General features: G+C 49.8%; 1 protein-coding gene across 3 annotated transcripts in view; it reads right to left on the bottom strand.

Moving 5' to 3' along the window:
- RNF216 (ring finger protein 216) overlaps positions 1–13,762 on the bottom strand; it is a 118,444-nt gene that overhangs the window by 20,665 nt on the left and 84,017 nt on the right. For all 3 annotated transcript variants that reach the window (XM_037057882.1, XM_037057884.1, XM_037057883.1), the window contains exon 14: positions 8,957–9,054. In XM_037057882.1, the coding sequence (XP_036913777.1) occupies positions 8,957–9,054 (98 nt within the window). The remainder of the gene's footprint in view (positions 1–8,956; positions 9,055–13,762) is intronic.

Genomic DNA, 13,762 nt, shown 5'->3' with positions numbered 1-13,762 from the left:
CAAGGCTCCATGTTAAGGCTCCCATGGTTCTAATGAAAAAGTTTCCAATTTTCTTAATTTTTTTTTTATTTGAGAGAGGAAGAGACAAAGTGCAAGTGCGAGAGAGAGAGAGAGAGAGAGACACACACACACAGAGACATGTGAGCACACTGATTTGCTGTCCCACTCATTTATGCATTCACTGACTGACTGCTGTATTTGCCCTGACTGGGGACTGAACCCACAACCTCGGCAATGCTCTAATCAACAGAGCAACCTGGCCAGGGCACAACTGCAATTTCCTACAGCACAGACTTTCTGTATAAGAGTGCCCTCGAGACTGCGGTGTGGCTTTTGGCCAGAGCACTTTGGTTGCCCGGGGCTGGCGGACTTACTCCCTGGGCAGCTTGTAGGCTGTAGTGTGGGAGAGAAGAGGCTGAAAAGAACCAAGGTTCCACAGTCCTTCCTGAGGTTTGGGAAGAGGGTGCGTTTGCTTGCACTGCTCCACCACACGGTCAGTTGCCAATGTAAAATAATAATGGGTGTGGCAAAGGAGGAAGGGCACTCCCAAACAGATGAGGACTGTACAAAGATCGAATGCAACTCAACGTTGCTATAATGTTCAAAAGCTATTCAATACTGCACGAATATCCATTCAAGTCCTCTGCTTCTGCAAAACCACAGTACCAGGTAAGGCCGGAATGGCCTTGTACCCAAAAGGACTGCTCTTATAGGATGTATTGACCGCCTGCCTACCCAGTAACATAACAAAGCCAACTGAACTGGGGAGAAATCGGTCGGTTCTTTAGGGAGGAGGGTGATTTGGCAACTAGATGCTAAGTTAGGCAGGAAGGAGCCCCACAGGATGTGTTCCTGTTTGAAACAGGAAGAGAGGACTGAGCTGCAGCTGTGTCTGCTGACCTTGTGTTCAAACAGGACATGTAACCGAGAGAGAGCCTGCAATTTTGTGATTATTCATCACACTACTATTCAAGCATCCTGGGCGCTGTTTTCGTTTGTTGTGGCATATACTACTCAAAATTTTAAATGCCTTTCCTTTGAGAGTTTGTACATGTGTGTGTGTGTGTGTGTGTGTATATATATATATATTTAAGGATTCTATTTATTTATCTTTAGAGGAGAAGAGAAGGAGAGAGGGAGAGAAATACCAAAGTATGGTCACCTCTCGTGCGTCCCCTGCCGGGAAGTGGCCTGCAACCCAGGAATGTGCCCTGACTGGGAATCAAACCGCGATCCTCTAGTTCGCAGGCCCCCACTCAATCCACTGAGCTACACCAGCCAGGGCCACATATATTTTTTATTGTGGTAAAACGCACATAACATTTACTGTTTTAACTATTTTAAAGTACACAATTCAGGAGCCTTTGGTATACTGGAAAAGCGGTGCAACTATCACCACTACGTTCCAGAACATTTCCATCGTCTGAAAAGGAAACTGTATCTACTGAGCAGCAACTCCCCAGCCTCCCCTTTCCTGCAATAGTGAATCCACTTTCTGTTTCTAGTGGGTCTGTCTATTCTGTACACAGGCAAATACCCATATGCCTGTGGACATTTCATATAAATGGAATCGTTTAAGATGTGGCCTTTTGTGACGGGCTTCTTTCACTTGATGTGTTTTCAATTTCATCCGCGCTGCAGCACGTATCATTCCCCTTTTACAGCCAACGTTACACTCACGGACACACGGCCCTCTGTTAACAATCCTCCAGTTGACAGACACTGGGGTTGTCTCTACCTTTTGACTATCTGACTATTAGAAGTAGTGCTGCTGGGAACATCTTGGACAAGGTTTTGTTGGAACACCTGACTCACCTCACACCACTTATTATGCTGTGTTTTATGATTCAGCAATGATAAACTGCTTATAACTTCCTGTGTGTACCCTGCTGTTTCTTACTTTTGACACTTGGCAACTGGCAGGACTCCTTGGCTCTCTGATCTGTGGAGTAGTGCTGTGTGTCAGGGAGAGGACGTGGAAGCCTAAAGAGCACCCCTGCCCTACAAATAGTAATACCAGGCCCCTGTATTACTGAGATTGATGCCACCACCAAGACTTCGAGGATGCAGGGCTGTTGATGGCCATCGCATCTCCTTTTACTTCTCTGGCCTGTACAGAGAATGGGTCCTGGACCTGGTGTGTCACTGGAAGCCTAATTAGGTGCTGACTGTAATTGCAGCTGCTGTTCCAGATGTCATTTCTCACCACAGCAAGTAAACAGAGCCTCTGGCAAGTGGGCGGCAGCTACCGAACTGAGAAATGCTTTTATTCTCTGTCCAATAAGCAGAGAACACCAGAAGCAGTTGGCAAGGACCTTGAGCATCTGCTGTCCAACGGCACAGCACACTAGTCACCACTGAGAGGACACCCAGGCAGAACCTGGTGAACAGGTAGGAGCAGGTACTCCAGGACACACTAACGATGTGTGCATGGCAGGCACAGATCTGTTTCCTGAAAACAGATCTGTAATCTCTACAATGTTCTGGTGACCTGGAGGTCAGGTGTGCATTATTAGGCTATTGCTTCCAAAGCTAAGCACACGATGCTGTATCCTGTATCCCTTACCACGAAGAAAGCAGTCAGCACTGCCTTGGGAGGCCTTTCTGGATTTTGGAATCAACACATACTGTATTTGGATGTGCTGCTCTGAACCATTTACTGCTGATATAAAAGGCTGCCAGGTTCAACCCTGGCCGGTGTAGCTCAGTGGATTGAGCGTGAGCCTACCAACCAGAGGATTGTGGTTTGATTCCCAGTCAGGGCACATGCCTGGGTTGCAGGCTGGTTTCCTGCAGGCCAGTTCTCAGCAGGGGACGCACAAAAGGTAACCATACATTGATGTTTCTCTCCCTCTCTCCTTCCCCTCTAAAGATAAATAAATAAAATCTTTAATTAAAAAAAAAAAAAGGCTGCCAAGTTCCAGTAGGGCCCAGGCCAAGAGCGACCTTCTGGCAGCTACTGGACCCAGGGGTGCTTCAAGGGCTACGGCAGACCAAGACACTGAATGCAGCCAGTGGCAGGAACCAACAGGGAACCAGAATGGGAGCTCTGCTTCAAAAGCAATGGGCTCTTCTCCTAAGAAACACCTCCTGGCCCGTGACTGGGCCCTGAGGCAGCCGAAGGGCACGACCCCAGGGCACAGAGAATCAGCACAGGGTTGGGCATCAGTCCATCACCAGCCCCAAGGGGAATACGCGCGACCAGGCCCAAGCAGGCTGGAGCACAAGAACTTATCTGCTCACGTGCTGGCATCACGTTGGTAAATCAGGGCCTTCTACTGATGGAAGCCTTGTGGGCCTTCGGTTTATGTCGTGGGGATCCATTCCGTGTGCCAAAAACCATTCTGGGCCCTGTAATCGTCACGATAACCCTACAAGTTGGGATGACTATGCACTGCACTTTACAGATGAGGAAACTGAGGCACGGAAAAATTAGGAAATTTGCTCAAGGTTCTTAATCACAGCGATCTATAGCAAGCACTTAGTAAACGTGTCCTGACTACATGAATAAGACATCCTTCTTAGGGGCAAAACAAAGGCCCCAGAACAGCAACGGCAGAAATTCTCCCCATCTCCAACTCCAACCAGAGATGACGGGTCCACAGCAGTGAGAACAGCTTTCTGAGAGCCGACTCGTAAGTTGGCGGAAAGACAAGTCTGAATGAAGGAGACCCTGGGAGCGTTTCCGGCAACAGCACAACTGCCAAGGTCAGCGAGCTGCCTGACCCGGTGAACACCTTGGAGAAAGAACCACCTCTGACGTCATGTCGAGGCCACACCGCCGGCCAGGCTGGTGGCCACTTTGTCTTGTGAAGGTTGACAGACGGGGAAGCAGTGCTGGATGTTTTTAGTTGGAGTAGCACATGACTACGTACCTTGTTGTGTTGGTTTTCTATTGTTGTCGTAACCTTAATTTCACCTGCCAAGTCCCTTTGCCACATAAGGTGAAAAAGTCATAGGCGGTAGGGCTAGGGCAGGGACACCTCTGGAGGTCTCTCTTCTGCCCACTACAGTCTGTCCTCTGTCTTTCAAAGAGTCACATCCATCCCCCGCCACACCACAGTCGCCTCGTCCCAAAGACCTTATCCATTATAGCACCAAGTTCAAGTCCCAAATCTCGTCTCAATCCCCTCAGCTCAACAGTTCCAAATCTCATCATCTAAACAGGGTATGGGTATGACTCTGCACACAACCCTCTCGGACACACTTCTCCATTTGTGGGCCTGAGAAACTAAAGAAACGCGTCACCTGCTCCTAAAATACAGAGAGGGGACAAGCATAGGATGACGGTCATAGATATTCTGGTTCCAAACCGGACAAGATGGAAGGAAAAAAGGAGTCATCACTCCCAGTCAATTTGGAGATCCAGCCAGGAAAACCCCCTTGTATTTCAGACCCGAGAACAACCCTCTATGGTTCTGAGGCTCTGCCCTCCGGGCTCATGGCTCTGAGCAGTTTTTCATCAGCCTGTTTCCTGCTTGTAGGGTTTGGGGGTCTGACAGTTTTCTTTCATTTCATCCTCCCTGGCTCCTCTAGTCCAAGCTGGCAGTGTTTCTGCTGCTAGAAGTTCTCGTGAACCCTGCGGAAGACTTCCATGTACGTCACAGGGGTTCATGAGACATGAAGCCCATTCACGATCCTTCCTCGATAACTACACCTCCATTTCCACTTCTGCTGAGACGGCTGTGTAATCGCACCCGTAATCGTGCCCGAGTGTCCTGGAGGCTCCCGGGTGAGACCTCGAGGACCCGTGCCGGTGAGTCACTCCCTTCAACTCTTCCAAGAGCCTTTTAGGTGACAGAATGCTCCCGATGTTCTGAACATATTCCTTGCTTTTTGCCTAGACCATGCTTCTCATGACAGTGAACCCATCAATTTTAGGGTCTTTTACCACCTGGAAGGACGACAGTTTCAGAAACAATCACATCCCACTCCTTCCTGTCAACAGCTCTTTCCTCAACTCTCCTCTTTCCCCTGGTATGTCCCGCTCTGCCGGACCTCGCAGGACACAGCTTAGCTCAGCTTTCTGCCACTGTGTAGCAAGGGTTCTCTTCCCTCCAGTTTTCATTCCTATCTCCTTCGGAGCCCTCACCAGCAGCACCTTTGATGTCCACATCTCTAACAACTGTCTGCTGATGGTTACTGACGTATTCTCTAACAGAATCCAGGTTTTGCCCAGGAAGTTCCTCACTTACTTCTGGGCCCTCAATTGTGGAGCTTCTAACACCTGTATTTCTACTAACGGTCTGTTCCAGGCAATCTAGGTTTTTCCCCATCCTGCTTCTTTTTTAAAAAATATGTATTTTATTGATTATGCCATTACAGCTGTCCCATTCCACCCTGCACCCCCCATTCCCCCCTTCTGTTCATGTCCATGTGTCACAAGTTCTTTAGATTCTGTATTTCCCATAGTATTCCTGCCCTCCCCCTGTCTATTTTCAACCCACCGTCTATGCTACTTTTTCTCTGTACCTTCTCCCCCCTCCTCCTCCTACCACTCCCCTGTTGCTAACCCTCCATGTCATCTCCATTTCTATGGTTCTGCTCCCGATCTAGCTGTCCTCTTGGTTTGCTTTTGTTTTAGGTGTGGTTGTTAATAACTGTGTGTTTGCTGTCCTTTCACTGTTCATATTTTTCATCTTCTTTTTCTTAGATAAGTCCCTTTAACATTTCATATAATAAGGGCTTGGTGATGATGAACTCTTGAATCTGACCTTATCTGAGAAGCACTTTATCTGCCCTTCCGTTCTAAATGAAAGCTTTGCTGGATAGAGCAATCTTGGATGTAGGTCTTTGGATTTCATGACTTGGAATACTTCTTTCCAGCCCCTTCTTGCCTGTAAGGTCTCTTTTGAGAAATCAGCTGACAGTCTGATGGGAACTCCTTTGTAGGTGACTGTCCCCTTATCTCTTGCTGCTTCTAGGATTCTCTCCTTCAGTTTAATCTTGGGTAATGTACTTATGATGTGGCTTGGTGTGTTCCTTCTTGGGTCCAACTTCTTTGGGACTCTCTGAGCTTCCTGGATTTCCTGGAAGTCTATTTCCTTTGCCAGACTGCGGAAATTCTCCTTTGTTATTTGTTCAAATAAGTTTTCTATAAGTAGCTGTTCCTCTTCCCCTTCTTGTAGCCCTGTAATTCGGATGTTGGAACGTTTAAAGATGTCCTGAAGGTTCCTAAGCCTCTCCCCATTTTTTGAATTCTCATTTCTTCATTCTTTTCTGGTTGGATGTTTCGTTCTTCCTTCTTGTCCACTCCCTTGATTTGAGTCCCAGTTTCCTTTCCAGCACTATTGGTTTCCTGTGCATTTCCCTTCATTTCAATCAGTTTAGCCTTCATATGTTCCTCTAATTTGTGGCTAAAATCCACCAGTTCTGTGAGCATCCTGATCACCAGTATTTTGAACTGTGCATCTGAAAGTGTGGCTATTTCTTGGTCACTTAGAATTATAGGCTCTGGGGCTTTGAGCTCTTCTTGAGTCATAATGTTTGGTCTGTTCGCACCTGTTATGTATGAGGGGCGGAGCCTTAGGTGTTCTCCAAGGCCGGGTGACCCAGTTGCCGGGTTGTGACGTTGTATGTGGGGACGAGGTCAGAGAGGGAAAAAAATGGCGCTTTGCTCCACTCTGCTCTCTCAGATTTCTGTCCCCTCTGCGGCTTCCCACAAGCAAATTGGGCCCCTCTGGTGCTGGTTCCCAGGTGTGTGGGCCTGTGTACTTTCCAGGACCCTGTGGGTCTCTCCAACGAACTCTCTCTGAGCCTGGGAGCCTCTCCCAGCCCCTCGACCCTGAGAAAGTCTTTCCAGTTGGTGCTTTCAGCTCTAATTCCTGTTGCTGGGGCCCTAGCCCGTAGGGTCTGTCTCACCGTTTGCTCTTTCGCTTGTTTATCTGTGCGCGAATATGTGACCATAGTCAGCCAGCTGCCCTGCGCTCTCAATGGGTCCACCCACTGCCACCCCACGCCTGGGATCCACCAACCGCCTCTGCCTCTGCTCCTGGGTCGGTCGGTGGGACCCAAGGGTCTTTCCAGCCCGACCTGCTCTGCCGCTGACTCTGCCCCTCTTACTGGTCTGGCTGATTGGTTCATTGTTGTCAGACTTCCATACAGTTCAGTTTTCACTGTTTTGGCTGCGTTTTTGTTTCTAAAACTTCGCTGTCTTTAAATTTAGTTGTGGGAGGGGGCACAGTGTTTCCACCTACGCCTCCATCTTGGCCGGAAGTCCTCATCATGCTTCTTGAAATTCTCCCAGGTTGGTTATAAACTAAGGGGGGGAGAATGGTGGGGGAGGGAGTGTGCGGGTGGAGGGGAATGAAGGGGGGGAATAGAACAACTGTAATGGTATAATCAATAAAATATATTTAAAAAAAAAAGAAATTCTCCCATGTTCGGCCCCTCGTCCAACCCACCCCCACCCCCACATTTTTAGGTGTCTGTTACAGCAGGGTTCCGCTTCTAGTACCAAGATCCGTGTTAGTTTCCTACTGCTTCTGTAACAAGTCAGCCGAAGCCAATTTATTAGCTCCATGTGACATAGTTTCTCATCTCATAGCTCTGCAGGCCAGAAGTGCAGCGCGGGTTCACCGGCCCCAAATCAAGGTGCTGGCGGCCGTGTGCCCTCCTGGAGGTTCTGGGAGAGGGTCTGTTTGCTGCTCATTTGTCAGCAGAATTCGGTTCTTTGAAGCTGTCGGGCCAACATCCGGTTTCTAGAAACCGAAGGTGCTCCCCGCTCCCAGAGGCTGCCGCACCCCTTGGCCCGTGGCCTCCTTCCTCTGTCTCTGAAGCCAGCAATGGGCGGGAGCGCCCCTCGTGCCCTTCTGACACGGCCCGTCACGCCCGCCCCACCCGACCGGAGAAAGGCCCCTCTCCCCGCTTTTACGGAGCCGTGTGACTGGACTGTGTCAGCCTGACGATCCAGAATAATCTCCCCATGTCAAAACCCACCACCTCAATCACATCTGGGGAGTCCCTTTCACCACGTAAAGGTAGCACACTCACAGTCCCCAGGCTCTGGAGACCAGGGAGGGCACGGACATCTTGGAGGGTCGTTACTCTGCCTACCAAGCCTGCGGTACAGAGCAGGCAGGAAGCCATGCGATAGGCCACTCACTCACTGTGTGTCTCAGCTGTGTCATTTGTAGAGTGAAGATAGCAGTGCCTACCTGTAGTGCTCATCTGGAGACTGTTAACTACCCCCAAAAGGCATTTCCCTCTTCATTTTTTTCTAGTAACAAAACCTGCTCCTTAACCTCCAAATTTAAGCTGGTCGTAAAATTACCCGGCTCGAGACTACATGATGTCTACCTTGGAGCAGGCTGTGGCCACAGGACTCAGTCTAGACCAACAGGGCATAAGCAGAAGTGACACATACACTTTCTGCATCACTTACAAACGAAAGAGAACTGCCTGTCTGGCAACTCGTCTCCCTCCTTCTCCTTCCCTGGGCTAGAGCGGAAACGTGGCCGCGACCCAGTCCAATCAGAGTCGAGAACACCACCTGGGGTAGCGGTGAAGCGATGAGATAAAGGAACCTGTGTCTCCGAATGGCCTCATGGGACAGATCTGCGCCAACCACCTGGCAAGGCGGGACACTTACATGAGAAATAGACTCTTGTGTTGTTCAACTCAATGTATTTAATAAACTAATACTTGCAAAGCGTTCAGCAATACAGGGAGTGCTACACAGTAATGGCTCTGATTACTGACTGCATTAATTTGCATGCTGGAGTCTGTGATTCTACTCAACGCCGCCAGTATCCTACAGCTAAGGCACATAAAGCAACGTGAGTGCCGCCTAGCCTAATTACAGTGTGCTCCTTTGAAGTCACTCTGGACTGAGGAGCTTGAGAACCTGTTTTCTGCGCACGGCTCACCGCCTCTCTCTCGGCCAGTGAGGCAGGCTAACGTGCGTGTGTGGCTATGCTGTGAGTTAGTGGACAGCCCCCCGAGTCACGTTACTCACATGGACGTTCGGTACTTGATGTCATCTTTTTCAGCCAGCTCTTCGCAGGTGAGGCCGTTGTGCTCTTTCCAGAGTCCTTGACACTTTCTGCAGGTCTCCTGGGGACAAAGCAGACACACAGCTCCTGGTGAGCACACCCCACTCGCATTTCTGCCCAACAGCGGGGACTGTGAAATAAGCCCCATACCACCTGAGATCTTTCGGAGGCTGCCTCCCTCTCAGCGGGCGCACTGCCACCGACATCCCAACAGAACGGGAAGGGAGCGTCATCCCGTATCCTGCAGGGCTGCAGGTTCGATCCCGGCCAGGGCATGTACGGAAGGCTGCCAAGTGATGATGTTCCTCTCTCATACCGACACCCTCCCTGTCCCCGCACTCTCTCTCTAAAGCAGTGGAAAAAGGCCTCAGGTGAGGATAAAGGAAAGAAACAGAGAAAGGATTCATTGTTTCCAACACCCAATTTGTATAAGACTTTCTAAAACGCCAGGACCCACCCCCCCATCAAAAGACAGATTTATGGGATTTGGGATTTTTTTCTTTAAGATTTTATTCCTTTTTAGACAGAGGTGAAGGGAGGGAGAAAGAGAGGGAGAGAAGCATCAATGTACAGTTGCTTCTCACGCGACCCCACTGGAGACCTGGCCCAACCCAGGCGCAGCCTAGATCAGGGTGCGGGCGGCCCTTCAGCAGGCACTCCCTCAGGCGCCCCTACCTCATAAACAGGAACCCTTTTCCATGGCTTAGCTTCGTTTATAAATAGGAATGTAAAAAATGACTACTTTTTATTCTGGTGTTGCTTCTAGTTTATAAACTATTTCACACTACTAATAGGAATTAAAAACACACATACACACACACATCACTCCAATCTAATTTAATTTCCACAGGTGGAAATTACAACTCTAGTAACTGTAGTAAAGGAGAAGATACTGTCAGCTTTAACTGGGGACCTGATCTGGCATGGGGGACAGTGACAGCTTGAGGAAGTGGAGCCTAGAATCTGAAAGAGGAGGCAAAGAGGGCCAGGGAGAAGAACGCTCCAGGCCAAGGAGCACAGGTGAGGCCGGCAGGTCCGGCTCCTGAGGCCGGACTACGGACAGTGAACACAGGTCCGGTGAGGCCCACGGGGCCTTGTGGGGTGTGATGATCAGTCTGACTTTTACCCTAAGGGCACCAAGAAGGCGTCCAAAGGTGTCGAGCATGGGAGTAACATGATCAGCTTTGTGATGTTACGAGATCATTATTCACGGAGAACAACAGACTGGCAGGAGGAAAGAGTGGAAGCGCAGGAGATAGGAAACTATGAGAGTCGTCCCGGAGTGGGATCAGGAGGCCTGGACCTAGGGCTGCAGGGAGGGCGTGACAGAGAGCGGGCTGATTTGAGAGGGACGGAGGAAGCCAGACTGGCTGGCAGGCAACAGCCGGCTCTGGGAGTGGGGGAGGGAGGTGTCAAGGGTATCACCCTGGTTTCTGGTTTGTGCAGCACAAGGTAACAGCGACACGGATGGAGCTTGAGGACAGCGGGGAAAGCCCAGCTTGGGTAGAGGGAGGGCTGGCTTTAAGATCTGGGATTTGATATGGGTGGTGATGGCAGGGGAGGACCTGTGGGACACTCAGCAGAGATGTCAGACAGGCAGGTGGGCATAACTGTTTAGCATCTGGGAGCGGCTGGGTTCGAGATGGCCACAAGACTTACCAGATTACATTTTCACATCAGTTCTAACAACATCTATTGCCGTGCCTCCACATTATTGAACATTTTCTAACATATACTGACTGGTAGGATAAATCTAACAGGGCACAGAATGGTATGTATAGCATAGATGCTACCATTTCTGTGGTGGTGGGAGGCGGAGAGTGACATACAAAACCAACCTGAAAAGGACACCCCAGCAATTGTTAGTACTGACTGTCCTGAGTAGCTGGGAGGCAGGGGGGAGACTTCTTACTGTAGGCCTTTTGAATCTTTTGCCATATAAATGTACTATCTAATTAAAAGATAAAATTTAAAGCAAGAGAAAAACGGAATGGACCGCTTGGGGAGATGAGGACCCGAACAACCCTTTGGTGGGTGTTGTAAAAAGGCTTCAAACAACAGAATGAGGTGGTGGGGGTGGAAATGAGCTGATTGAAGATTCTGTATTAAATGCTTTTGTTTCCAAGGCAAACAATGTTCTCTAGTCCACTAATTACATCCCTGTCAGCAAACAGAGCCTAAATCAGCAGTGAGTTAATTATTACAGACCAAAATTTAAAGCAGTATAAACCCCATTTCTGAAAGACCGTTCCCTGACTATTCCACGAAACTGAAGGATAAACAACAGCTGGAGAACACAGATGAGCTGGCAGCTAGCTCCCAAACAGCACTAACCCAGCCACCCGCCGGGAACAGCAGCTTGAGAGCACTGCACAGCATTTAGATAATGCGTCCTGGCATTCCCGGAGACCCAGTTACTACCGCACGGGCCCTTGTCCGTAAGGGAAGAACCCGTTTTCCAGGCGAGGCACAGGTCCACCACAGCACGATGGCCAGGCCAGGCTGTGGCAGTTGTGAGGGGTCACTGGGAAGCTGCCACTCACTTCCCAAATCACAGCGGTTCTCCTGTAGGTCCACAGGTGGGTTTGCAGCCATGGTACTTCTCCCTGAGGGAAGGGCCCAGGGGTCCCAGAGAATAAAACCAAAATGTCTTCTGAAAAGTCTAGCCAGCTAGACAGCGAAATCCACAATTAAAACAAGGCAAGTGAACAGCAGGCTGGGTAAATTTAACATTTGGAGCTTTTTCTTAAAAAACGTACCCCTCTTCTGAACCCGGTATGTACTTTACTAAATTGTAATCCTCTCCTCTCAAGCACAGCTAAGCTCTGTCCCTGGACTCAACAAACGCTTAACAGCATCAGGCAGGTTTCTAACAGGAAGAAACCCCATTGTTCAAAGTGAGGTTAAGGAGAAAGCCCCAAGGACCACGCTGGACGCAGAGCGCACTTCAGCAAACACCTTCAGGACACACACGCCAGCACATCCTGGCTTTCAAACCTCACTCGAGCCCGTGCTCCCCAACACCTGTGTGCACTTCTGGGTCAGGAGGAAACAGTTGCTTTCGCCAACATTCCCAATACAATCCGCACACATCCGGGAGGGCCGGCAAAGAAGGGGGAGGGCTGAGTCAGAGAACCCTTTGAGGAGGTGTTATCTTCAGCGGACTGACTAAATCAAGCATCCCGAGTGGTGAGAACACCTCTTCCAGCTACGACAGCCATTAAAGCAGAGTATCTAAAATGTAGAACCAGGCTGTCAAACGTGAGCAATGAAATACACTCAGTATTGTAATGAGCATGAAAGGTTCCCATGTCATTCAATAAAATTGTTTAAAAGTATGACTTAACGTCACCTTTAAGTTTTTTTTGTATTTTTGTTATGTTTTGCAGTGTATGTTACAACAGCAGTCCATACACACAACTCACAAACGCACACGCACTCTGGGAGGCGTCCCGCTGTGCATCTCTTCCCACACCGTGGGCAACCGCAACCACAGAGCCGAGCGCCCGCTGCCCAGGACGGGGAGAGGCACGGCAGGGCGGCAGGCTGCCCGCCTGGCTTGCAAGTGCTTTGCTGGACTGAAGGGGCTGACGTCTGGGCAGGAAGACAGTTGAGCATAACCGGAGGAGTTCTGAAGTGATGAGGGAGAAGTCTCCAGTAACTTCTGAGTTTCTCACTTGGGACACCAAAGCTGGTGGAAAGGTGAACTTAGATCAGCTGCTGCGGGAGGAGCAACAGATGGAGTGAGGGTGAGAGTTCTCACGGCTCCGGTGAGAACACAGTCTAATTCTAGACTGGCATCTCCATCCGTCCCCAGTACCTGTGGAACGTCTATCATTCGTTGAGTGCTGAATGAGATGCTGGGGACACGGCAATAACCAAATCAGACTCAGTTTCTACCTTCCTGGAGCTTGCGGTCTAGTGAAGAAAACGGGTACCACACGAACAATACATATGACTACGACCCTGAGGGAAACATTGTGGAGGGAAAGCGTCGGGTGCTGGGAGTGGGAAACAGCGCAGCTGTATTAGTTCAAGAACAGAAAAACCTTTCTGAGAATGTGACATGGAAGCGGAGGCCTGAAGGGTGAGCGGGACCAGCAGGCGTCTGGGCAGAGGGCCTGTGTGCCAGGCCTGTCTCATTCCAGGAGCGCAGAGGAAGGTGGTAGGGACAGAGTCCAAGGAGCGGAGGGGCAGGGGAGTGGGGTGGGGGGAGTTTAGGATGGACAGTGGTCAGTGCAGATACTGAGGCTAGAGGGACGGATTTGGGAAGCAGACTGAGTGGGTGAAGTCGTCCTTCTGTTTGCACAAGATCGATCGCTCTGGTTGCTGATGGTGCAGGGCCATCTGGCAAGCTGCAGGGCCTTGCAGTGACCCCTCACTAAACTAGGGCCAAGTAGCTGACTTCTGGGGAAACAAGCCCCAGAGTCGGGACTCTATTCTTGGCCAGACTTCCTCCACAGCGCTCCACCAACTCCTTCCGGAGCCCAGCTGTGCCAGCACTGAGGCTGGCGTGGCTGAGACTGACCTGGGGCTAGGGAAGTAGCGGCGTGCCCATCTTTTCTTGTTAGGAATAAAAGCTTTTCCCATATGGTTGCAGAAAGGGACTTTACTATTATTTTAAAAAGACTCTTTCAATTTTGGCTCTTTAGATGAACTGCCCACTAAACCGTAATCTACAAGGTAGTGCACACCTTTAACAAGCACCTTGAACTCTCACATCCCACCCACTGACACTCAGTACTGGCTCCTGGTTCCACACCCAAACA

The sequence above is a fragment of the Sturnira hondurensis genome, unplaced genomic scaffold (assembly GCF_014824575.4).
Source record: "Sturnira hondurensis isolate 20B ecotype Veracruz unplaced genomic scaffold, ASM1482457v3 Scaffold0009733, whole genome shotgun sequence".
NCBI classification, from domain to species: Eukaryota; Metazoa; Chordata; class Mammalia; order Chiroptera; family Phyllostomidae; genus Sturnira; species Sturnira hondurensis.
The sequence above is the reverse complement of the archived record's forward strand: the minus strand, read 5'-3'. Positions and strand labels throughout refer to the sequence as shown.